At 40.6% G+C, this 25,642-nt stretch overlaps 6 protein-coding genes across 8 annotated transcripts; 1 reads left to right on the top strand and 5 right to left on the bottom strand.

Moving 5' to 3' along the window:
* Positions 1-4,330: 4,330 nt before the first annotated feature.
* On the top strand, positions 4,331-5,288 carry LOC116200666 (photosystem II core complex proteins psbY, chloroplastic). Its single transcript, XM_031531505.1, has one exon. It carries the CDS (start codon positions 4,468-4,470, stop codon positions 5,065-5,067), a length of 600 nt encoding a protein of 199 aa, XP_031387365.1. The 5' UTR covers positions 4,331-4,467; the 3' UTR covers positions 5,068-5,288.
* Positions 5,289-5,365: 77 nt separating this feature from the next.
* Positions 5,366-10,582, bottom strand: LOC116200664 (biorientation of chromosomes in cell division protein 1-like 1). 2 transcript variants are annotated; one of them, XM_031531503.1, is made up of 7 exons: positions 10,292-10,582; positions 9,917-9,984; positions 9,266-9,833; positions 6,199-9,156; positions 6,013-6,052; positions 5,723-5,899; positions 5,366-5,609 (listed from the first exon to the last, which is right to left on the bottom strand). In XM_031531503.1, the coding sequence occupies exons 1-6, from the start codon at positions 10,575-10,577 to the stop codon at positions 5,752-5,754; spliced, it is 4,068 nt and encodes a 1,355-aa protein (XP_031387363.1). In that variant the 5' UTR covers positions 10,578-10,582; the 3' UTR covers positions 5,366-5,609; positions 5,723-5,751. The 2 variants fall into 2 exon arrangements, with proteins under 2 accessions (XP_031387363.1, XP_031387361.1); XM_031531501.1 differs by having other exon boundaries at positions 5,366-5,899.
* A 529-nt stretch (positions 10,583-11,111) lies between these two features.
* LOC116200665 (very-long-chain 3-oxoacyl-CoA reductase 1) lies at positions 11,112-14,233 on the bottom strand. The gene is made up of 3 exons (XM_031531504.1): positions 13,260-14,233; positions 13,032-13,101; positions 11,112-11,569 (listed from the first exon to the last, which is right to left on the bottom strand). The coding sequence occupies exons 1-3, from the start codon at positions 13,895-13,897 to the stop codon at positions 11,315-11,317; spliced, it is 963 nt and encodes a 320-aa protein (XP_031387364.1). The 5' UTR covers positions 13,898-14,233; the 3' UTR covers positions 11,112-11,314.
* Positions 14,234-15,609: 1,376 nt separating this feature from the next.
* LOC116200667 (protein NOI4-like) lies at positions 15,610-16,872 on the bottom strand. The gene is made up of 3 exons (XM_031531506.1): positions 16,659-16,872; positions 15,991-16,179; positions 15,610-15,897 (listed from the first exon to the last, which is right to left on the bottom strand). Exons 1-3 carry the CDS (start codon positions 16,665-16,667, stop codon positions 15,868-15,870), a joined length of 228 nt encoding a protein of 75 aa, XP_031387366.1. The 5' UTR covers positions 16,668-16,872; the 3' UTR covers positions 15,610-15,867.
* A 1,190-nt stretch (positions 16,873-18,062) lies between these two features.
* On the bottom strand, positions 18,063-21,290 carry LOC116201943. Of its 2 annotated transcripts, none has more exons than XM_031533428.1 (7): positions 20,875-21,290; positions 20,491-20,785; positions 19,904-19,964; positions 19,423-19,547; positions 19,245-19,307; positions 18,989-19,113; positions 18,063-18,545 (listed from the first exon to the last, which is right to left on the bottom strand). In XM_031533428.1, exons 1-7 carry the CDS (start codon positions 20,910-20,912, stop codon positions 18,398-18,400), a joined length of 855 nt encoding a protein of 284 aa, XP_031389288.1. In that variant the 5' UTR covers positions 20,913-21,290; the 3' UTR covers positions 18,063-18,397. The 2 variants fall into 2 exon arrangements, with proteins under 2 accessions (XP_031389288.1, XP_031389285.1); XM_031533425.1 differs by having other exon boundaries at positions 20,491-20,793; positions 20,875-21,274.
* Positions 21,291-22,545: 1,255 nt separating this feature from the next.
* Positions 22,546-25,288, bottom strand: LOC116199417 (E3 ubiquitin-protein ligase AIRP2-like). The gene is made up of 5 exons (XM_031529760.1): positions 24,880-25,288; positions 24,163-24,325; positions 23,999-24,065; positions 23,449-23,671; positions 22,546-22,968 (listed from the first exon to the last, which is right to left on the bottom strand). Exons 1-5 carry the CDS (start codon positions 25,005-25,007, stop codon positions 22,758-22,760), a joined length of 792 nt encoding a protein of 263 aa, XP_031385620.1. The 5' UTR covers positions 25,008-25,288; the 3' UTR covers positions 22,546-22,757.
* Positions 25,289-25,642: the final 354 nt, after the last annotated feature.

Below are 25,642 nucleotides of genomic sequence, written 5' to 3'. Positions count from 1 at the left end.
GAAAGAAATGAAAAACTCATACATGTCAAATGAAATGCAAACTTTTATTCGGTTTCTACTATGAGACGTGTGAAGAGAGAAACTGGCAAGAGCTTGGGTTATTTCGTATATGGCAAGAGTTTAGCCCACTATTCATCTACGAGTGTGCCACATCCATTTAATTTTTATGAAAAATTTGACGTTATAACATAATTGACACTACACACTAATCGATGTGCAACGTAGTGTAATTTTAAAAAATTATAATAAAATTGACACAAAAGTAAAATGTTGTACTATAATTGATATTACACTTTAACCGATGAATTATATACTGTAATTTTATAATGTTGTAATAAAATTAATACAAAAGTAAAAAATCGTGTTATGACATATATTTTTCCCAAAAAAATGATATCTCCTTGTTTTTTATGGTAAAGTGATGTTTGGTAGGTTGCGGACTGGGCTTGCAACTGGCAAAAGCATCTCATTCTCGATGCTCTTATTGGTTACCTAGACAATGTATTAGAATGCTTGTTATATCTGCTAAAAGGTATGCATAATGATCATTTTAAGACTTACACATATTCTAAAAGGCATTTTTGAATATGTTAATTATCGTAGCAAAAAATATGTGTAAGAGCTCTGACAATTATGGTTTTATGTGGTTTGTGGTTACTTAGGGGATGTGACTATGGTGCTTCTTAAGACAATATGTTTTTGGGGACTAGCGTGTGTATGTGCATATGCTACAAGTAAATGGATGTTGGGAGTGTATAGGGTAAGGAAACTCATTAAAAGTGTGCTTTTTAATGGTCTAAAAAAATGACTATTTTTATTATTTAGTATGAGAATTTGTTATTTAACAAGAGCCTTGTTATATTTAAAGAGTTAAATTCACTTTACCTCCCAACCTATGAGGAGAATTTGGGTTTGCCCCCTAACCTTTAAATTTTTGCAGAACACCTCCCGACGTTACCTGAAAATAAATACGATGCCCCCTCAATCAATTTCCGATCAAAATTTCGGCAATAAAAAAAGCACATGCCACTCGCATGTCAAGTAGCCGCGACCCATCTCCCAACGGTAATGGTCTCCTCTCCCCGACGGTCTTCTTCCAGGCTCCAATGTAGACAGTGGCGACCCATCTTCCAGAGGCGACCCATTTTCCTATTCAATCTGCTGAATTTGTCATATTTCCCCCTCTTTCAATCTGCGATTTGATGTAATTGTTAAGCAATTCAATTGTTTTCTGTTTTCCAAAACCCGACAGACGTCGGAGTTTTATTGTTTCCAACGAGTTCCATTTCTTATCGAATCTGAACATGGATCAGACAACTTCTGCTCCATTTCGGGGGAGCAGAAAATGGGGAATTGTTGGTGTGTTATTTAATAATTAATTATTCTCACTGTGTTGCTATCACTGTGCAAGACAAAGTACGAGGAACGAGCAAGAAATGGTGGTGTGAGATAATTTTACCCTTTTATTTTGACATGTAAGTGGATGTGCTCCTTTTTTTTGTTGGAATTTTGATTGGAAATTGATTGAGGGAGCATCTTGCTTATTTTTCAGTAAGGACGGGAGGCATTCTTCAAAATTTTGAAGGTGAGGGGACAAACCCAAACTCTCATTGTAGGTCGGGAGGTAAAGTGCATTTAACTCTATTTAAAACTAATCGTGGAGTCCGTGCATTGCACGGGATAAAATGCGATTTCTTTTTCTATTTTTATTATAAAATCATGTGTTATAAATGCAAAAACGAAAAATAGACCAGTCCAATAAATACCTTATGTTTTAAAAAATAAAAAAGTTCGTTTTATAGAGAAACTCAAAACCCGAGAAATAAACGATCCATCCAATAAATATATATATATATATATCTTTTAAATATTTTAAAAATTCTTTTTCTAAAGAAACCTAAAAAAATCGAAAAAATTAATGAATTGTCTCACAAATCTATATTTATATAAAAAATTTAAAAAATATTTTTTATTTTAAAAATATCCAAAAAATCGAGAAAATTCCTTTCAGCATGACACGGGTAGAAAAACTGAAGAGTTTAATACTGACAACAAAATATGGTACTAATATATAGTTCCATAAATGTATGATATCATACTGAAGATTACCAAAAATGGAAAAAACCCTCATCAAAAGGCATATCTAGCCAAACCTTTAAAGGAACAACAAAGCTTGGACAATATGGTGGTAACCTCGAGCTGAGATGATCCAATAATATAAACTATATATATATATATAATAAAAGTATAAATTAGATTATTTTAAGATATCTAAATCACCATAATCAATCTAAAAAGAGAATTCGAGTTTTAAAAATCAAAATTTAAGAACAATGATTCTTCTCGGAAGTTAGTTTATCTTTATAAAGTTTTTCAACATCGTAAAGATAAAGATAGATTCCACTAATCAATTCCCTAATTAGTAACAAAAAAAAAAACGTTTCATTACCGAACCACCTGAAAAGAATGATGCAACGAATTATCATATCCCCGCTTGCTGGATATTTAGTTGAAAAGAGATTCATAAATCCATAGGAATGAAAGAAAAAAGAAATTCAAAGCACAACATCTAATTGTATAAATTTAATTGCATATAGGAAAGAATTTCAAGTGAAACAATAACATATGAACAACTCATCTTTAGTGGTAGACGCATTTTTTGAAAGTACACGTGTGGCAATGGTATTCTTTAAGAACTGAATAAGCATTGTTTATTTACGTGGATAATACTCTTATTTATAACATATCATACAAAATTTTAAAAATATATTCTAATTTGTATTATGAGAGTATTGTATATATTATTATTTCCGTATATTAGACAGTTGTTGGAGGTTTCCTTCTTTCTTCGGATTCTTCCCGTGATGATCCTGAGGCTTGGTCCTCTACATGTACACATATCCTCATTAATGAAGACAACGAATTATTTCACAAAATCTAATTATTTGTTTTAAAATCAAGGAAATAATGAAGGGTCCCACAAAATCTATATTTATATATTTTAAATATTTAAAAATACTTCTATTAAAAAATTTAAAAAATTGAGAAAATTCTATTAAGAAACGAAGCTTTCTTTTAGTTTATCTGACCGAGCCCACCTTATATCTTGTTTATATATATATATATATATATATATATATATAGATAATAAATTTCCCAAAAAATAATGGTCCATCTCATAAAAGAATTAAGTTTTTTTTTTGTCATTTAGTAAGTAACTCATACTTTCACTAATAATAAATTTCTTATCAAATAATCAGACTCTTATTGAAATTCACCGACAAATAATCCGACATGCAGTGAGGTGGCGCGATCCAATTGATCTATGCAATTAATCTAATTTCTTATTTGCTCTTTTTAAGGAGCCTCCTTGGTGAAATTAAATCCATTGATGTTTTATTATTAAAAAGAAAAAAAATCTGCAAACTACGAGCCAACTGCACATATAGCCGGCTATAATAATCCATTTTAAGTTACACAATACTGGCTCTTAAGTTGATAAGGCACTAGTTCCGGTTATGACGAGTCCTTGGTTGTTCCACAAAATTTGGTGGCATCAATATAAATTCACGCTGTGAATCTGAGAGAGTTTTATCTATTAATGAACCAACTAAATTCAAAGTGACGTAGTCGAGACTCATTGAATTTCCGAATACCAATGTGCACATGAAAAATATACTCAGTTGATCTAGAATCGGTCTCTAATTAGACGAAGTCGATATTCAAGGTTAAAAGGAAAAAAAATAAAAATAAAATAAACGTTGATTGGGCTTGGGCCTTGATGTCCTGTATCAGGTCCAATAAGAGCTAAGTAGTCTGGACCTCTCACTGTCTATCCGTCGATCAGAATAGAGGGAAAGCCACCCTGGTATTTATGCCGTAGGCTGATGCTGATCTAATCATACTAATTATACATTTTCAATACCAATGTGGTCCATGCGATGCATTTCCTCAACCAATCAAGTCTAATACTAATTACCCATTTGGCATTCCGAACCAATGCATTCGGTCTATATGACGTGGCTGAACCGCATCGTATAATCGAGTGTTGATTCCGACATCCCCTACAAATACACCGTAGAATGTAAGTAGACCTGAAATTTGTGTGGAGGGAGGAGTGATCCCGAGCGTATGCGCTTACTCCTCGACGTAACTGATGATTTGGCTCGAAAACTCTGTTTTCGGATTATTACACTAAATTATAGACCCAAAATCTCACACGATCGGCTTTCAACCAATAACAAGTGATAAGAAACCGAAGGTGGGCCATGCAACATGAGGCTCAAACCTTCCCATTGGAGCTCTAAGGATAAGAGAAGAATCCAGAGAGAGCTCCCATCGCCATTGGACACTCATCATCTTCTCAAAGGATATTATCATCTCCTCCAACTCACTCCTTTGCCTTGCACACAGAGACAGACAGACAGACGGAAGAGGAACCAACCGCAAGGAAGAAACAAAGCTCCAATGGCGGCAACAGTAGCTACCATGGCCACTCTCAATGTCAAGTGCCTCAAGGGCCCCAACCCCGTGAAGGTTCCCGGGAAGCCCGCCTCCCTCCTCTCCATCCCTAACCTCCCGAAGGGTCTCGTGGCCCTCTCCGAGGCCAGGACCCCGGCGGAGCTCTGCCTCTCCGCTTCGGCCATTGCGGGAGCAGTCTTCTCAACCCTCGCCGTGTCAGAGCCTGCGCTCGCCGCCCAGCAGATTGCAGAGCTCGCCGAGGGAGGAGACAACCGGGGTCTCGCCCTCTTGCTGCCGATCATCCCAGCGATCGCGTGGGTCCTCTTCAACATCCTCCAGCCGGCCCTGAACCAGCTCAACCGGATGCGGAGCTCCAAGGGCCTGATCGTGGGGCTTGGGCTCGGGGCCGTAGGGGCATCAGGGTTCATGTTCAGCCCGAGTGCCGAGGCAGTCACGGGGCCCATCTCGATGATCGCCGACGCCTCAGCCGGCGGGGACAACCGGGGACAGCTCCTGCTCTTTGTGGTGGCTCCGGCGATCCTCTGGGTCCTCTACAACATCTTGCAGCCCGCTCTGAACCAACTCAACAGGATGAGGTCTCAGTGATGAAGAAAGAGGGACGGCAGAGAAGGGACGACCGATTGGTTTTGTATTGAAAGTGCGATGGCACAGAGACAACCTTGTAACTATGCACTTTCTGTCAATGAACTTTGTTATTCTCCACCCTTTTTTGCTCTTTATTACAGTGCATTTTGTGCTTAACATTAGGGTGTACAACTGTATAATAACCAAGATAGGTAATCATTTATGTATATTCTTGTTTCTCCTGCTGATTCCGAATCATTCGATAATTGTGTCCGTCGATTAAGTAGAATGAAATAACAATAATTTAATATAAGTGGCATAATACCAAAGTAACCACACCTTTCTATATAACTTCCTCATTTTTGGGTCGATGAACTGATACCGGGTGTATAATGAGAAAGCTAAACAATTTGTAAGTGTCCTCTCTCACCACCTCGAACCACATTGAACATGACAAAAATGTTGCTTCTCCAAAAAATCATATTTTCTGTAAAGCAAAACTCAGCCCAAGCTTCCCTGATCTGCATTATTGAGACCTCATCCCTTGGGCCGTCGATTGGAGACTGGCGAACAAAGAGAAGCATACTGAAATTGGCCGAACAATGACGGCGAAAAAAGCAGCAGCAGAAAACCCAGAATGCCATAATCTCCTTAAATAGGTATATCTTGATCTGACCTGCCGCCCCGTCTTTCACTTCTTTGTGCTCAGACGTTGGCCTGACTGTCGGGAACAAATTCAACGGGCTGGCTCTCATTTTCTTCCAGTTGTGATGCAGCGGCTAGCCTGGCCTTCTTGTACCCACTCGAACTCCTGAGGATTCTGTCCATGGACAGACTCTCCACCCCTTTAATGCTGTTCCAGAGAAAACCAAGCAATGCAATGAGGAGTGATACGGAGAGGAAAACAAATTGCACTGACATGCAGGAATCAAGAGTGCAAGAAGCTCGACTTGATTAAGCACCAACCTTGATTTGCCTTTGCTATGTTCCCCGTCTCTTCTAGAATCTAAACAAGAAGGTCCAGCAAAAAAAAAAAGAAGAAATTAGTGACAGGAAGCTCCCGAAGCTTCAAAAGAAACCAGAACAGATCATTTCAATCGCATAAAACAAGGGATGACAGATTATTATTTGGGAAAACAAATTTTAGCGTACCATCATTCAGGGTATCGCTGTCGGAGCTGTCTGACAATGAATTGTCAGATGGGGTCCTGGTGCTTGCATCTGAATTCTCGACTCCCTTACGTTCGGAACTCCCACTGCTTTCTTCCATGAAAATCGCACCAGATAAAGATAAGAGACTTCTCTTGCGTTCGGAGCTATCCACAACTTCTCCCTTGTTCTTGTTGGAAGGCTTTCTAATAGCTACACGGAAGCGGTCTACACTGGAACGGCCCCTTTTAGGTTTCTTCGACCCTTTCATGTCAGAATTTGATGCAGCAGAATTTTCGCTGTCCCTCTCTGAATTAGCATTAAATTCCATGATTTTGGGCTTAGGGAATGCCGATGCTTGACTTTCACGTCCATGAGTTTTACGGATCTTCTTGACTGGAGAGGTGAGTTTATCAGACTTACTGAATCGAGATGTTTCTTCACCAGTTTGTTCATTTAGGTGAAGCGATCCTGTCATAGCAGACGATGCCGATTTCCTTTTTCCACTCTTAACTTTCAGGTCTCTCCCTGCTCTGTTTTCCTTTGGCACTTTGACGACTGAGGAATTACCAGAAGCAGCAACTTCCTGCTGGGATTGCCGAGGCACAAAATATTCCCTGAAGTTGATCTCTCTCCCATGCAATTCATCCACAGGATTATTCGCTTCACCTGCATGATCGTCTAGGAGAAGATTATCAGCAACTTCATTAAGGGGGACGCCCTGTTTATTTGCTTCTAATGATTGCACTCGAGCAATATCAGAATTGCTATTAGTAGTAGGATCAACTGTAACCTCGGCTGTTCTCTGGGCTTTCAAGTCTTGATCATTTCTCTCAGCTATTGAACCTGTTGCCTTTGACTTCTTTCCTTTGGCCATTATGACAGAGCTTCCCAAATTACTAGTATCCTTCTCCATCGCGCTATGACTGGAGGTTAAATCCTTTGCCTCCCTATTAGATCGGATACTCTTTTGGGAACTTTGCCTACTTTTAGTTCTCTTCTCAGCCTTCTCCCCATTATTATCTCCATGATCGAGATTCAAGTTTTCATCAGCATTCACAACTGCTGTTTTCTTTCCCTCTGCACCACGAGAGTGATTCCTGTCCTCCTTTTCAGTTATATCACTGGACTGATCAATATCCTTATTCTTATTACCCCAGTCCTTAGCTTTCTCCTGCATCTTCTCGTCATTATTATCTGCCTTTGCTGGCTTTTCGATAATCTGCAATGAGGATTGCCTCTCATTTCCATCCTCTCCTTCAGATGTCTTACTGGCAGCGACCACTGCCCCCTCCACTTGAGAAATATAGTTTTGGTCTTTATCAATTCTATCACTGGATTGATCAGTATTCTTCTCCCTAGAACTCCTCGTTGTTTTCTTCCTTTTCTTCTCCTTACCTATATCTACATGTGCTGAATTTTCCATGACCAGACCCAACCGTTCTGTCTCATTTCCATTTGGCTCATATGGTTTACCCTCAGCAGTCACAGTAGCCACTGCTTCTCCACCTTCTGCTCCAGAGAAATTGGCTTCTTTATCAACTCCATCATTGGACAGATCAACATTCTTCTCCTTAGAACTCCGTCGCATAGTCTTCTTCTTTCTCTTGTCCTTGCCATTATCTGCATCCGCTGACTTTTCGGTGTACTGACAAGACTGTTCCATCTCACTTCCACTCTGCTCATAGTATATATTTTCAGCAACCATATTAGCTATTGTTTTTGCTCCCTCTGCTTGAGATAAACTCGCTTCTACTTTATCAATTCTATCAGCATTTCTCTCCTTAGATCTCTGTCTCGTAGCTTTTTTCTTTGTCTTCTCCTCGAGATTATCAGCATCTGCCGATTTCTCTGTAATGTCCTTGCCATCAGCATCCACAGCCGGCGCATCTCTTCCTTCTGCTTGAGGCAAATAGCTTTGCTCTTTTCCGATGTCATCAATAGATTGATCATCTTTCTTCTCCTTAGAACTCCGTTTCCTAGTTTTCTTCTTCTGTATCTTCGCCTCAAGGTCATCTTCAACTGCTGCTTTATCTGGGATATGCTGCAGAGATCCCACATCATCCATGTGCTCCTCGTCAAATTTCTGATCAGCAGCCATTGACCTGGTTTCTTTTCCCTCGTCTTTCGATGGACTGCTTTGCTCTCTCCCAGGCCTATCACTTGTCTGGTCATCCTTAGAACTCTGTTTCTTAGTTCTTCTTTTAGTCTTCCCTATGACACTTTCAGCAGTTTCTGCAATTTCCCCAGATATTCCCATGTCGATTTCATGCTCCTTACCACACTTCTCATTTGCATCCACAACTGCTATTTTGTTTCTCTCCACTTTCGATTGACTGCTTTGCTCTTGTTCAGGTCTATCACTTCTCTGATCAACATTTGTCTCCTTCAAAATCCGTCTCTTACGACTCTTCTTCATCTTCTCCACAGCAATTTCAGCATTTTCTGTGATTTCCCGAGAGATTCCTGTCTCAAGTCCATGCTCCTTGCCAGTGTTTTTGTCTGCATCTGCAACTGCTACTTCCTTTCCCTCCTCTGACAAGCTCTTTTCATCATTCAGCCTATTTTCAGATTGAATATAATCTACAGCTTGCTGAAGCTCAATGAAAGAATTATCATGACTTATTGAATTTGATATTTCCAATTTTTCTCCAGCAGAAGACTTTCTTCTGCTACTCTTCTTCCTTCTTTTTGGACAAACTGTATTTTCCTGAATATTTTCAGTATCTACTGCACGGACAACACTAACTTCTTCAGCACCCACATGAGCATCGTTAGCCTGCAACATTTTATTCGTATCACGTCGACCAGTTTCCGATAGTTGATTATTGGCTAAAGCAGCATTCCCAGCTGAGGGAAGTCCAACGTCCATCTCATGAAAAAGAGAGCAATCCTCGTCAACAAAGTCGGCAGCACTTTGGTTTTCCTTTTTAGCAGCACCCAGATCATTCATCTCAGCATCTGAAAAGAAGAAGAAAATGTTATAAATCCTATAATCCCTTTAAACTCCCTATGTCTACTTCATTACACATAGGCAAAATAATAATGGGGGAAATTACCATACTCTTACCTGCTCGCTGAATAAGAGCATCATCAGCCTTCTCGATACTATCAAGGACTTCAGGAAAAGGCGCAGCATGAACATTTCCTAAGACAATGGCTTTCTCAAGGTTGGTAACAGCAGCCCCAGTATCAACTTCCATCGTTTCCCCATGAATCTGGTCCAAAACATCCTTCCCAGAAGGAAGAACAATAGCATCGGATGAATTGAGAGGTTCTGTTGCTTCACTTTTCATTTTCCTCCTTTTCTTACTTGGATTAATTTCCATTGGACTGCCTTCATCTCGTAATTCCAAGCACTTCACAACTGGCAGCAAAGTTTCTTGACCATGCGCTTCAAATGCAACCCTTAAATCTGGTATAGCTTCACTGCCATGTTCTATGGCAGCAACGGTCCCATGTTCATTACTCCTTTCCTTAATCTCCACTATAGCATTAGGAGGTTCCCCAGGGTGACATTGGCGCTCCACTGGACTCGAAGCATCAAAATAAAGAAACCAACCTTTCTTCACCCCATCGAACGCACTTATCACAATTATGAAGTCGGATAAGTGATAAGAGTGCCCTCTTCGGTTGACCTGTCAGGTTATGAAATATCATCAGCATTTTAGTACACGGACAACATTATCTAAGCCATGCCCTTCATGCCAAGGCAACACACCTTTACTGCGTTGATTTTGATCTCCCCAAACTGCGGAAAGCACTGTTGGTGCGCTCGAATAATTTTCTCTGCAAACAAATGCCAACCAGTATTCCTAAGTTCACTGCACAATGCTATTCAACCAAACTGAACATTATCTAAAGGTGTTTCCCCAAAATCTAAGACGCAACTCCAGCAGAAGTTGCATACGCATAATCAATCGAACAATATAAGACCGTGTATTCGACCAGATGAGGAGATCCTCTGATGGGAAAGAATCATTTCAGTGTGCAAATGCAGGCTATGAAGAATCAAGCTAAAGCTTTATACTGACACCAAATTTCATCCTTCCAACAAATCAGTCATTTTTAGTGAAAATCTCAATAGCTTCATTACTTTTGAGGTCCGAAACTGTGTCGGATTCGGAGACGGCCATCGCGAGGTGAGTGTCGAGGCTGGTGTCCACAAACACCACGCGGTGCGACGCAGTGGCGGCGCCAGCGCCTGAGTCGGCGGAGGAAATCAGTCGCGCCATCTTTACCGGGACGGTGGTGCCAGAGGCAGTCGACGTTTTCGTTGAGAAGCTGAAGCGAAGGGCTTTGATAGGGTTTACTGCGCTACGGTCGAAGAGAGAGGCGGAGCTCTTGCCAAAGGCTCCATTAATGGAGGATTGGGACGGCATGTAGAAGACGAGGGAGAGCGTGGGAAATTGGAAATATACAATTTTGACAGATCACCCCTTAACTTTTCATATATTTACAAAAACTCCCCTAACTAGTGCAAGTGTTAGGAAACACCGCCTCAGCCATGTCGTGCTATTGATTAGCGATTACAATATATTTAGTTCGTCTTAAAATCAAATAAATGGGCTATAATGCAATGACACGTTTTGATTTGAAATCAATAAATTTTAGATTTGATATGATTTGAAATCAATAAATTTTAGATTTGAATATCAAATATGAGGTTCCCTTTTCCCTTTATTTTTATTCACTATTCAGATTTTTGAATCTTATTTATAAGCGAAAAATATTTCAAAAGAATATATTCTTATTCGATTTTGGCTCAACGGATACATGAAAATCAAAATTAGCTGTTTAAATTTGGTTAGGGAGAGAAATATTGACATAGAGTTTATGACAATAGAATTAAGCTTAGTCGTTTTTTAACCAGTGATTTGATCCACTTTGGAATGAAAGATAAGGGACCAAACACAAAAACAATAAACGCAATGCTTGACAATATAAATCGAACGTTTGAGACTCGCAATACGGCGGAAAAAAAAGCGAAAGTCTTCAGGACTCCGAATTCATACGACCATGAAAAATATGCGACGCCCGGAAATAAACATCACAAAGATTAATTTGTGCCCGTGTATCTGCTCATTAAGTTAATTGGAACAAAAGTCCTATTTATCATCTATTCCTTCTTCCGGGAATCCTTGAGCTGCCCTCTCTTCCGAATCTTGAGGCAGTACCCGAGCCTCCAAGAATCGACAAGGGACTCAGGCAGGGAGGAAGCGAGGGCCCAGAGGAGGGTGTGGGGCCAGTAGGGAGTGCAACGGGGCTCATATCCAATCCAACGCAAAGCTGCCCGAGCGTAGCCCTCTGCTGATGGGACGAAGAAGGAAGATCGCCTTATCGATGCCATCTTTGTTGCCACGTAAAGTGGGACCTGCAGAAAAGGAAAAGAGAAAAGCCAACCACGAGTTAGACGAAGCTGCAGGAGTCCATTACATTATCTCATCTCATGTTCTTGAATGGTAAATAAACGTATTTCGTCAATGAACACGTCAAACAGGTGCAAATCGCGTACAAGAGCAAAAGAAAAGACCAAAATGTACAAATGTGCCACCTCTGGAACAAGCGCTGGAGTCAATCATATCCAAAAGAAACACGAAATTCACCTCTACTCTGCACCTATTACGGCAAAGAACAACCGAGGCAATTTTTCTGTTTTCTGATATTGGCGGCTCATTTCGACTAACCAGCCATAGGAAAGAAGACGGAGAACTTTAAATTCTAGGAATGCCAGCTTATTACCCAAAGAAAAGGGAAAAGAAAGATCGCCCACTTTTCTCTTGCAAAGCATGGAAACAACAATACTGACTGTCCAAATAATACTTCCAAAGAGGCGATTTTTCAAGATTGGACCGAGACTTATATTTTGTTTTCTGAAAGAGATGAACTGAACCACGCAAGAAAACAGGAGGCTGTTTTCTGAAACCAAACGCAGTCATAAGATCCATGCGGCTAAGTCATTTAAAGGCAGACCATAGCTTGCCATGAAAGTGTCATGTGCAAGCTAACCTTAAGTTCTTAAAAAAAGTCTTGGTCGTGATTAGTACTATTGGTCGTGATTAGTACAAAAGAACGGAAAAGGCACCAAATGGAGTGTGTGGTTCTATACAAATAGTCTTTCAACCAACCATGGAACTAAAATATCAAGAACTTCATTTCTCTATATTCCAACCACAAAAGGTCTGATTCTAGTACATCGACAGCTCAAACGATTGCAGAAGATGCACAATTAACTAAATAAACCGAGCATTGCTATTTCCCTAAATAGGAATGCCATAATTGTTATTGAGCAAAAAAAAGAATACCATAGTTGCTTGAGGACCACCAATAATGGAGTTGTAAACTGTGAGCAGGATATCAATCTCATTTATGCAGTGTAAAACCCGGAACAAACTAGTTTCTGGGTAGCACATCATCAGACTCGAGCTTGGAGTCTTACTTCAGTCACTATAGTTTGGCATGCACAGTCTGTTTCTAAGATTCAATCAACACTTCAAATCTCAGAGCAACAGCAAAGACTTCTTCATGAAGTAGTTACACGGATCAGCAACTAATACAAGAATGGAACAAGGGGAGGATGATCAAGGACAGTTTCTGCTCACCTGAACTCGAAACTCTTCACAAATGTTCTTTAAATCTCTTTCCCTCTAATTTTAAGAACTAATCCTGAATCTCGGTTTCATCTCTGTACAAACAACTGTGCTACTCAATCCGACCAAGCTTCTCTAAAACTTGACAAGCTAATCGCAAACAATATAATGAAGAGACTTCATCAAAATCCAACAGAGAGGCAAGAAGAAACAAGGGAACGATTTCTCAGAGGACAAGACATTTACCTGGCACTGCACATCGATTCCGCTCCTCTTGTACTCGACATAGAGGCACCTCGAGAACTGATCAATATACCTGAATATGATCAAACGCACAAAGAAGCAAGGCCCCATATTAGCTAAAGATACAAAACAATCCTAGTTGAAGAACCCGAAAAAGTTCACATCTTTAAAGTAACAAAACTTCAACTGATAACTCGAAGCACGAAAGCAAACTTAGCAACTCCAACTTACGCTTTTGTGGCTGCATAAACAGCATAGAGCGGATCCGAGGGAATAACAATGGCGGCCCCGGAGCCGATGTTAACAATAGCCCCCTTCTTCCTCTTCAGCATCACTTCGAGAACCACCTTAGTGACCTTAGTGGTCCCCTCGATATTGACCTTGACCAAGTTCTGAAGCAGCTCTTCGTCGAGCTCATGGAAGAACCTCGCATACGGATAGGAGATACCCACATTGTTGATAAGAACCCCGACGTCCAACCCCTCGAGGACTTCCTGAATCCTCGAGACCCCGTCGTCGAGATCTCCCGAGAAGTCGACCACCACGGTCTTGATCTGAGTGTTCCCGTACTTGGCCCGAATCGCATCGGACACGTCCCTCAGTTTCTCGACGCTCCGGCCGACGAGGACCAAATTGAGCCCCTTCCGGGCCAACTGGAAGGCGAAGCCCTTCCCGATTCCGTCGGTGGGGCCGGTGACGACCGCCCACGACCCGTATTTCTTGAGGTTCTTCCCGGGCCTAAGGAAGTTGACATAGACCCAGTTGAGGAAAGCGAGGGAGAGGCGCAGCACGGAGATGGATCCTAACCCGAACAGCACGAGGACCCACAAAGGCTGGGCCTTTAGCTTGTCGAGAAAGCAGCCCTCCATGGCTGAAATCAGAGATGGGTTCGGTGAAGGCAAGCGGAGAATTTATAAAGAGATGCCCAGGTTGGGGGGGGGGGGGGGGAGGGTGTGCGGGATGTGCTGTCGGGTTCGGTGTTTTTCGGTTAAGGGTCGATTCGGAAATGGCGGACAATCCAAGAAGAAGAGCACAGAGGGAGCTCTCTACGGTACGGATATGGAGGAGACGGGTGGGGGGGGGCTCGGACCATTTAAGAGGAAGTCATGAGAGAGAGACAGAGGGGTCGGTGAAGGTAGATGAGCTGAAAACTGCCGCAATTAACTACGCCCCGCGTCTAATCATGAGCACAGGCAGCTCAACCTTAACAACAGCAAAGACGAAGAGCTCCCAGTCCCATCTGCATCTGCAACTGCAAAATTATTATTATTATTATTATTATTATTTTCCCTCTTTTCATTTTTTTTTGTTTTTTTTCTATTTCCGAGAAGCCGGTCCAGGATGGACCGTCCAGGAAGCCCGGAGACCATTGGATGTGGCGGTTCATCAAGTCCCTGGGTCTCCTCAGGCAGACGTAAGAACATCTACTTTGGCCATGATGCATTTATTTATGACCTTCACAGACGAGATGAAAGTCGAGATTAATGGAAAATGAGCGACTCCGTGTTAGTTGCGTGTGCCTCGGGTTTAGCTTGTACCGAGTATATTTATTTAGGAATTGCATTTCGATCTAGAAGTAATGCACTTAGCTCCAGCAACTGTGCACTGAGTTGTGTCCCGCAAGAAAAAGCAACCTTATTAAGTAGTTAACGCAGATCACCTACGCCATCTGCATGAACAGGTCAATTGATTAAGACCTCCGTAACGGCAAGCATCACATTTCTACACTTCATAATTCCCTTTTTCATGCAAGAAACGCACGTCCCGCATGATTTTCCCTTGTTGATTCCGGTTTGTAGCACTTTACATGAGAACTATCGAGGTACAAGAGACAACCATGGGTTTAACCAGTAAAGTTGTTTTAGACTGATGTGAACATTATCAACTTGGCATTCTAGCAGAAAAAGTAGTAGGCATCAGACCACCCGACAAAAGGCCCACAGGGCGCACAAACGAGCGGGACACCAGCTCCGACGTGCATTGCTTCACCTTCACCGGATGTGCCATAATATATGTGCAGGCACACTGAAAGATATACGAGTTTTTCTCAAGGAGCAAGACTAGATAGTTTCTTGCTCGAGTTTGGCCACCAATAAATATAAAGTAGCGCGTGCACGCATCTGTCCGTTCAACATGCGACAACATATATGTTAAACAAATTGAAATAGCTGTGAGGCAAAACCTTTCTTTTCAAGCCAACCGACTTCCCGCGAAGGCAACCTCATTTACGAGGATGTGAGCATGCTCTTGTATTGCTCTGCAGTGGACGGTCTTCTTAACCATGCATCAAACTACATCTGACATACGCCCTCCATTCATTTCTCTGCACCGCGAGGATGAGATCAATGTTGGTGGCAGTTTTATCACAATGTCAACGGTAAACAGCGATATCCATGAAACACATAAGCTTTCGGCATGCAATCTTGATCTGGAATGTTCTTCACGCAGTTGAAAATCTTAGATAGCATAATCTTCTGCAATGTTTTTTGCCAGCATATCCCAATTGATCGGCTCAGAGCAAACTGTCGGGATGTTCATGTCACGGAAAATAACGGAAATAATATCAACTTCAAACCGATCATTGAAGGCAGCAATAATAAAAAGCCGTTGTATTACTCTTGCCTTTGAAAAGATCATCAAACTCGTCTATATTTACACAGCGCTCCCAAAAGACTAGAAAAAACGTCAATATATACGGGCATGAAGACAGCAAGGGCAGCTACTCGTATGAACATTTTTTCTCCCTTCCCCCTCTACTCTAGTGGTCATTCAGGCCAAAATTAACAGCCGACAAAGCGATTCCTGGATGTTGAGATTTTGAAGCTGTATAAAGTCCCAATCAAGCAGAGACGCAGCAGAACCATTTTCTCTGCATCCAAGATCATCGGCAACAAGAGTCAGAAACAGCGTCCACATCAAGAAAAGGATCTATTTTTCCCGAACAAGAATCTGAAGCTCTTACCTTAGGGGAATACTCGTGCTTGTCTTTCTCATTGGAGCAGTTTGACGTCTGCTGGGACCTCACGCTGCTGGAAGCGATGCCCATCTTCTTCTCGTCTCTTGCCTTATTGAATATGACAGTGAACCCATCCGCGGATGCGGGGTCATTCACGTCCCATTCCCCGAACTTCGGCAGTGCCCTTCCCTCACGCTGTAGCATTATAGCAGAACAATATCCTTACTAACCCCGAACCAGTTCCGACAAAACAAAAAACTGAACAGAAAGTCCTATCTTTATCTTTATGCATATAATGAAGCATCAAACGAAAGTACCAACAATTTGATTCAGTCATTATGCTGCAAGGACCAAAACCTCGTCATTTTCGCTCTAATCAAGGAAGCTAACAGGACAAAAATGATAATCTTTTTCAGGGGAAATCAATGCAAATCGCGATCTTTGTTTGAAAATGTGATTACTGAACATGCCGAGAAACAGTTTTCCGTCCATCGTACACTGTTCGTCGCAGGAATGAAATGAAATGTGCCATCATTGTCGGAACTATGCTCAGCAAACCAAATGCAATCAATAGAAACTACTATTGAGCATCAAGACGGCTCCAATTACACAATCCCAGCTGCAAGAACACACGATCGCGAAAGTCGAAACGAAATTGAGGACCGGAATCTTACCGACGACATGGTTGGCGATTCCGACGAGAAATGCAGCGGCTGCTGAGGGAAAGCGGAAGAGGAATGAGGAATCCGACAGCGTCAGTGAGGAGGGAGAGATCAAAGGTTGTCGTGGATGTCGATGATGGGACATAATTGCTGTGCTTTTAAAGAGGAACAGAGGATCAAGAGGGAAACGGATCGACTAACGACTTCGGTTCCTCCGACGAACCGTACTCGTCCGGTACGCGGGGTGTTCCGGGGGTTATTTTGGGGATTCCGTAGCCAAATAGTAGGGCTGTTCATGATTGTATTTCTGTTCTGGTTCGGTTTTTCGGCCGTCAAATGGTTCGCTTTGGACCACGTTTTCCGCCGAACCAGACCGCACCATGAACGGCGTTTAGTATTTCGGGGATTCCGTAGCAGAATATTCGTTCCGTTGCTTTAGATGCCAGTTGCCAACTTAAATAAGAAATTGATAAAAGTGTGTTTGGATTGAGAGTTGAGTTAAGTTTTGATTTTAATTGGTTTGTAATGATTGTACTGTTGAATTATGAGAAAAAATGTGAAAAATCAATAAATAATTGAGAGAAAATAATGATTAAGTAATGATTGTGTTGTTAAATTGTGAAAAAGTAATGAATAGTAGAGAGAATTTAATATTAAAAATTAAATTGAATGGTTAAAAAAATTTAAAAATAAAAAAAGTAATGATTGTGATATTGAATTGAAGATAAGTGGAGTTGAGTTGAGTTGAGTTGAACATTATTGGGAAAACAAACACACTAATTGGCCAAAAATATTTTTTAAAAAAAGTGAAATCGATAAAACGGGATTTTAGGGACGTGTCAAGGGATTAAAAAAAAGGATAAAGATATAAACATTACTGAGGAAAAAATAGGCAAAAAAAAAACAGATTAATATAGTATGTATTGGAAATTCTTCGGTGCGGAAATTTTTGGTGATTGGATATCGACATTTCATATTGTAGGAAAAATATTCGCACTTGAACAACATTTTATGCAAGTGCGAAAGTCAATATGAAATATTATTCTTCTTATGCACATTTGGTACAAGGAAAAAAAATATTGTATACAAAACATTGTTTTTAATATGCAAAAAAATTTTGCGCAATAAAAACAATGTTTATTTTTATTGAATTTCGAAAGTATAGTTCGAATTAAAGTGCGAAAACTTTCCGCAACTGCACTTTTATTTGTAAAGAATGAATTTCTTTTAATGCAAAAACATTTCTCACTTGTTCAAAACTTCTCCGAAAACCTTTGGCACTTGTATGAAAGTTTTCCACTCGGAGCAGCTGAACCTTTCGTGACTGCACTGAAGAATTTCCACGCATGTTACAAAGTTGATAAAAAGGATTTCAATTCGAGAAAAATAAGAGTGTAATGACATCCGCTCCCGATCTTGAATCATGACACTTGATTTGGTGCATGTGCGTGTGGGTGTTTCTCTTTGATTTTTATTCCGGTCTCTCTTGTAACCGAGAAATGGAAAAGCTAAAATAAAATAACAAGATCGAACATACAGTAACTTGATTCCAAATCAACGTTTCATATGCACCACCGATTGAAACATGAGGAGAACCGCTGCACGTTTCATGCTGGACCACCTTGTGTCTGTCAAACTCCACCACACGCTTCGGTTCATCGAAGTGCCCCCTCAGGAATCTCGAACTAAATTCGACTGTGATGTACATCTATACTATACCTTCTCAGAGTTCTCGTTTACAAAAGAAAGGTTCACCTTGGTTCCCGCTTTGACGAGTCTGAGTCGAACCGCCACAAGATTCCACCAACAAGATTGTTCACTGCGTGGGAAACCATGGGCACAACGATGCTCCCCGAAGCAATTGTTGCCCAACCGTACATAAATCCAACAAAGGTTGCCCTGAAATAACAAGATGTGAAAATCAAGTTACAAGCATATATAAGTCAAAGCTACTTATCCAAATATATAGGTCAAAGCTATCAGCATCAGTCAGCTTCCTATTTTCTAGTTCTGCTGACTGAGCAAAGAACAGTAGATATTCGGGGTCATCGTTATCAGTATCATAGACCTGTTAGTTGCATGGGCTCATTCAGTCTAGGTCCGTCCCGAAGAAAGCCACCCCGGTCATACCATCTCCTGGATGATCAAGTTCTGATAACTGTGCTTACACTTACTCAGGAACTTACCGCATGCTAAAATGTTGACAGCTTGTAATCGACAATGAGCAATGCCAAGTTTGTCATAGCAGGTTACAAGTTACAGCTTGTAATAGACTGAGACGGACTAGTAGTAATGGCTCACTTTTGCAGAATCAGAAGGGCATTAGTGATTAAGAAGAGTACCAAACAGCGAAGGAATACTTCCGCCCACTCCCTAAGTGCAGAACTCCAAATATGGAAGCAACTACGAGGACACTTGTCCAGTTGAGTCCTATTACTGGCATCAGAGCACCACGAAAAAGAAGCTCCTGAAGAAGCATACTGCAATCTTATAAAATCCGACAAATAGATGTAACTAAAGAAAAGGAAAACTTATTACTTGGGAAAAAAAAAAAAAGAAGATAGGAAAACACAAGAAATAAGAAGATATCTTCTGTACCTCACTGATTCCAGGGAAAAAAGCGACTATGGGGTAATCCAAAGATTCGAGGGAAGTAAGAACCTGCAAACATAAAGGGATGCCATAGTAGATGAATAAGGCACTCAAAACTTGATTGTTGAAAGTGAAGTATGTCACAGACCCTTCAACTTTTGATTGGCAGAATCAAAATCCAAACCTGTTGATTCGCTGCTTCACTAGACTCGGCAAAATCAGGCCACGTCTTGAGAAGAAGGTACCGAGATGATGATATGAGAATCACAAGTCCTGTAATCAACTCAAGATGCCACATCTCAAAACCAACTGTGCACAAGGTTCCGATTTAAAATGATTACTTAATAATACGATCCCCACTTAATAACAAAGCAGAATAATAGCAGAACTTTTAGTCTTCATTCAACATATGTCGGGATTCACTGAAAATTTCTTGAATTGGTGGCATCCAAAACCTCCTTCAAAAATTCAAATTTAACAAATAACTTAAATCCTACTCTTCTGTTAAACTCAGATGTTTTCTTGCTTCTGCTATCACGTGTTCCTGAATGAACCAAATGCTTTGCTGTAGGAACGAAATACCGGTGACTTAATGAAATAGCATATAGATATATAAAAAAAGAAAAAGAGATCAACAATGAGTCAGAAGAAGAGTAGAATCGTACATGTCACTTCCTTGGTGCAATCAGTGACTGGCAATCCTTCCATGAATGCAATATGGGACACCTGAAGTTTCCATTTGACAAAAGTGAATTACTAGAAGGACAACACAAAACCAAGAAAGGAAAATTCTTTGCTTCACTGTCTATTGTAAATTCAAGACCTACATATTATAAAGCAGGTAGCACGGAGAACTAGTAATTCAAAACATTCAAGGATCGGTCCACATGACAATATACACGAAAGCGCCTACCGGTGAAGTAAACGTCAGAGACAAACAACAAAAGCAAGCAAATGGGATCGGGGCAGTGAACTGTACATTAGAATAGTTGGACACAAAAAAATTCACAAGGGACCAACGAGGAACCCAAATGCTTTGTGCTATGTGATTCACTTCGAGGAATGTCTCGAGGGAGCCCCATGCTCTTATATGTGAGCTCTTTCGAGTCAACCGGCTTTATCAAATCCACAACATTGCCCAAACATACACATAATAGAATGAAACAGAATCAACACAACTGACATGTATGCCCTGACAAGCTGCATCAAAAATGCATATCAGTTATCAAATGGAAATGTATCGGACACCCACCTGCCGAATACCGGCCCCAAGGGCAGCCAGCAACCCTGAAGTGACTACACATGCTTGAAGAACTGCATCTCTAGAGGGCATAACCACTGAGCCCTGAGCAGCAGATGCTCCCACATACGAACTATCATCTTCTTGAGCAAGATCAACTTTTAAGGACGATCCATCTGCAGAATTCCGGCCCTTCTTCTCATCCAATAAGCTCTCATCAATTCCCACATCATCACCTTTCCTGGGCTTGCTGCGTTTCCTCAATCTCTTCGCCGAGGATTTAACAGCGAAATTCCCCAGCTCCACTCTATGGCTCTACAAAAAGCATTTCACTTCTCAATGAACAATCACATAGAGGAGAGATGAACTGAAAAGTTCGAAACTTTCGGGTCTCACATCGAAGTAGTTGGCTCTCGGAATCCCTTTCCGGCCATGGTTTCTCAAAACAGAGCAGTTGAAGGCTCCGCAGGTTGTCGCCCTGTACCCGCCTACAGTGAGCAAACCCATCACCGAATACTGGAAGGACGAGACCTTTAATCTTCCGCTAAAAGGGGATAAACCCCATCTTTGCAGTCAACAGAGAGCAGATGAACTTGAAGAAAAATGCAGAATTTTGCAGGAAAATTAGGAAGAAATTCGACTAAGACGGGTAGAAGAATAAGAAAAAGCTGATATTTTCGGGCAAGATAATCTCATCCACAAGCTTTTTTTTTTCTTTTTTTCTTTTTTTCCTTATTGATGCCTCGTGCAATGTAGCTCAGTCGATCCAGTCTGGGGTCGAGACTGAAGGACTTTCCAACATTGCGGTCTCAGTCTGCAACATTTTCCACTTCGTCACGACACAAAAGGCCGACAATTCTACGGTGGAATCACTCCTTCTATATAATCACTTTCTAAATTCCTTTTATACAATCACTTTTAAAATTGTTGAATTGGAGCCCCCATTTTAGATTTGCTTGTAGCAGCAGCAGCATTGTCGCTCAACTGCGACTAAGTTTAAGGTTGCCTTGTCTTGATTTCTTGGCTTCAGAGTTGTGTCAGTCTTCATGAGTTTTCGGACTTGTGTATGTAAGTAACATCTCTATCTTGTGACCTGCGAATAAGCACGAATATAGATTGAGGAATCCGGTGTCTTTGTAATCATTCAAGTAGAAACCATCTTCTAGGAAAAATTAAAGAACAGTACAGTAGCGCGTCTCCCGTAATAATAAGTTCGATACTCGTGAAATTTTTCATCTCTCTTTATTAATTTTTAAGGTTAATATATTTCGATTTCATTTTCTAACAAAGTGTAAACTTACCAAAAACAAAAAATTTATTTTTTATTATACAAAATTCATGAGTTTTTCTTTTGGAATTGAAAATTAATTGAGGAATATATTCTTTCTTGTGTCTAAATCTCTCTCTTACTCTTTTTTTTTTTTTTTTTACTAAATGGTAAATACTTCTTTAAAGATGAAAGGGATCAGTTACAACTCCGATACCTGAATACGAAAGGAAGACGGCAAATCTAAACGAAGAACTAACCCCTCGTAGCTGCCCATCTAGCAATATTATGAGCCAAAAAATTAGCAGTTTTTTTTTTTTATTGAGTTTCCATCTTTTAATCCGGTACTCTCTAATAATATTGAAGTATCCGAGCAATATATTTTTGGGCCAAATATCCAAAAACAGATAATAAATTGTCAAACTCAAATATAGTGGATTACATCCGTCATACAGTTTCTCGGCCGGTAACTGGTCACACATCCAATGTCCATCGCCAAGATCATTCGAACAGCAATGATGCGTATTAGGCTCAATATCCTACATCGATCTTGCTTACACTGTACCTGGCTGCGAATGATCGAATAACACTACTGTAGAGGTTTCCCGATGATGTAGAATCAGTGAAGACGATCTTCAACTAAAATTCAACATATATTAGGTACTAGTATCGGTTTCTTCAAAGTCCGTTACGGCAGTTGAATATTTAACGCGAACAAAAGAAAAAAAGAGAGAATTTTGTAGACGACAATCATCTGTTATCGACTACGAAAACATCAAAAAACAAAACCTAACCGCAGATTTTCCTTGTTTTATGCTCTTTGAATTGAGGCTCGAGCTAATTTCTTTATTCATCCTGACAAAAGTTCGACAAAGTACAATGAAGACTCGTTTACATCACGAGAAGAAATAAATTCCTCCTCACTTGCCGGACTCTTATCTACATTTGGGCAGTCAGCTTTCTCTTCTTTGATCTGTACATCATTGATCTGGTTCTAATCCATCCTCACGAATCAGATGAGGTATTCATAGTAGAGTAGGAAAAGGGCATCGGGGCAATCTTTAGGTAAGGAATTTACGTAGAGGTAGAACCGCAAGAGATCTTCTTTAGATACCGTTGCCGGGTCAACCACTTCGTCTTCACTAGTTAGGACCCAGAGATCTTCGGACTTCACTCTCTTTAAGCTCCCACGACAGAAGGGGCACGACTCTGACTTCACGTTCCTGTGAAGCAACACAAAAATTAGTTTAATACAGACGAGCAGTGTCTTCGAAACCAGACTGGATGGCTCACAGTTCAAACATGGCCTGAGCATTAGGAAGCAAATCAATCTTCCTAATATTCTAGCAGAAAAGCCTTGCTTGAGCAGTTTACGCACTAATATTCAAATCTTCAGGACTAAATTCAATCTTCCAGCATGCATTTATGAATTTTTACTTTTTTCTACTCAGGAGTCATCAAGCACGAACAAGGTTGAATTTAGCTGATTGTTTTAGCAAATCCGGTGAGTCTGGCTGGCTTTTTATACTGATAAATAAGCTCAGACCTCGGAACGATTCTGCCCATACTATCAGACAGGAAAGGGTCTCGGTTCACGGTTCCATTTGTTTTCAGTTTGACGATCAAGTTGTGACGGGACTTTCAATTTCTGATAACAATCACTTGACAGATTTTCATCGGGGTTTAAGGAGTGATTTACTTACCAATCACGATAGCACTTTATGCACATGGAGTGGCAACAACCGGGCAACACCATTTTTGTACAGGGCTCCAAGCAGATCCCACATTCATCTTCTCTCTCCAACTCATAAGCGAATCTTTCATCTCCTTTTGCTTTCTTCTGACTGCCGGATTTAACGGCTAAATCAAATTTCTCCAATTCTTCCAAGTTAGCATGCAGTCTTCGAAGGGATGGCAGTATAACAGCTGCAAGTAATTAAGTAAACAAATTCTGTTACTCCACGGTTTCATCACAAGAACTGTTTTAAATTCATCATGCTATCTCTCATAAAAAAAACATCTTGAAATCGCAAATTAAGAATAAAGCACACTGAATTGTATCTTCTAATCAATCATTTCCCATGCGTAACAGTTACTCTTCAATTTTGAAGAAGACTAGTTGGTGAAAAGCTACTTTTCACCAATGCACTCTTTCAACTGACTGATTCTGGAAAATCAAAGTCGAAGTTGCAGGTTCACTGACAATAGAAACGGCAAGATACTTGTTAGAGAAAATGAAAAGCGAGCAGATACCATAGAAGTCCCGTATTGTTGCTTTCCTTGCGTTAGCGCGAAGGCTCAGTCTCCCATCCGGGTAAACCTGTAACAGAAATTGGAAAGGTCACATAAATATGCAGTTGCACTTACAGACGACTATGCAGCCTAAGTACTACATAAAAACTCGATCAAACACGGACCTTGTATATAAGGATGTGGAAGAGGTTCAAGTACCCCGGCAAGAAACAAGCACAAGAATAATCAACCCATCGAAGCAAAAAGAAGAAAAGAGGTGCCCAGTTATTGCAGACCAGTTTCATACGAAGCCGAACTCCACCCTTCGAGTTTGGAATGGCAGCAGCCCTGCAGAGCAAAGAATCTGACTTATTAGAGAGAGAGAGAGAGAGAGAGAGACAGAGAGCAGCTTGAATGAAACACCAAAACCAGAAAACAAGTAAAGCTCCCTGTATTCAATCTCCGTCGAAAACAAAACCAGAAAACATATCCCAGAAATGCCCAAAATCATCAAGTAAATCCATCCAATTCCAGAACCAAAAATGCCCCAAAACAAAATTGCACACTCTCATCCTTTATTTTGCAGCAGCTACATGTCAGATTCCCCAAATTAAGCAGAACAATCTTAGAATCATCAGGTAGCACTTAGAGCCCAACATAGACCTCAATTGAGCAGTAACAGACCAAGCAGAGACAGTCAAACTGGTGATCAAAGTGATGTTCCTAGCACAGTTCAAAAAATTAACCCAAACCCACCTGACTAAAAGAGGAATTAACGCAACAGTGACAGAGTGAAGTCAAAATCAACTCACAAATGGAGGAACATAATCATTAAACAAATTAACACGAAATAGAAAAGTAAGAGAAACAGGATAAAAGTTCAAAACAAGAACACTGCTTACAGAGAATTAGCATGCTGTATGTCAGCCTCCAATACTTTGACAGAGTCCCGGTACGAGGAAAACCTCTCTATCTGGGAAGACATCACCAGCCCCCTCTCCCCCTCTCCGTCTCTCTGTTGGCGAAGCATTCTGGGTTTTGCAGGGTAGACTATGAAGGCCCCAAAAAATGTCTCTTTTTCCCCCCCCCCTTCGGAAGAGAGGCCAAGAGGCTGTATGTATGATGATAGTTCTGAGGGATTCACCCACTCGGGGTTTTCGTTCTCATCATCTCTATGCTGCTTTTCTCATCTGATCACGAATATAAAAATGGATAGACCAAGCCTCGATCAATTCATCGCCATGGGAGCTTTTGTAATTTCCTTCTCGCCCTGTTCAGAAAATTATTTATTTTTCTTTTTTTGGTCATTTTTTCAATTCAATAAATAATTTTCTAGAAATTGTTTGACGTTTTGAATCTTGATGATCTGTTGGCCGTATCAATTACTTACTACTGCCTGCCATTGACAGGACGCGGCTGACTTGTTCAAATCCATGACGCTTTCTTCAGCTGTGTCTTCATAGTTCTATCCAAAGTTGTCTTTGTCTTCCTCGATGATTTATCCGCAGTTGTTTTATTTTACCTTCTCGATTAGTCCATCTCGAGTTATTTTTTCGCTTTTTTGTTTGTCGAGCACTAAGCGAAATCATGACTTGATTGCTTTTCTTTTTAACTCGTAAGTAAAACTACTAGAAATAATTTGTTCATGTATATTATATTTTTCGA

Source organism: Punica granatum, chromosome 3 (genome assembly GCF_007655135.1).
Source record: "Punica granatum isolate Tunisia-2019 chromosome 3, ASM765513v2, whole genome shotgun sequence".
NCBI classification, from domain to species: domain Eukaryota; kingdom Viridiplantae; phylum Streptophyta; class Magnoliopsida; order Myrtales; family Lythraceae; genus Punica; species Punica granatum.
Note: the sequence above shows the minus strand (reverse complement) of the source record. Positions and strands in the feature narration are given on the sequence as shown.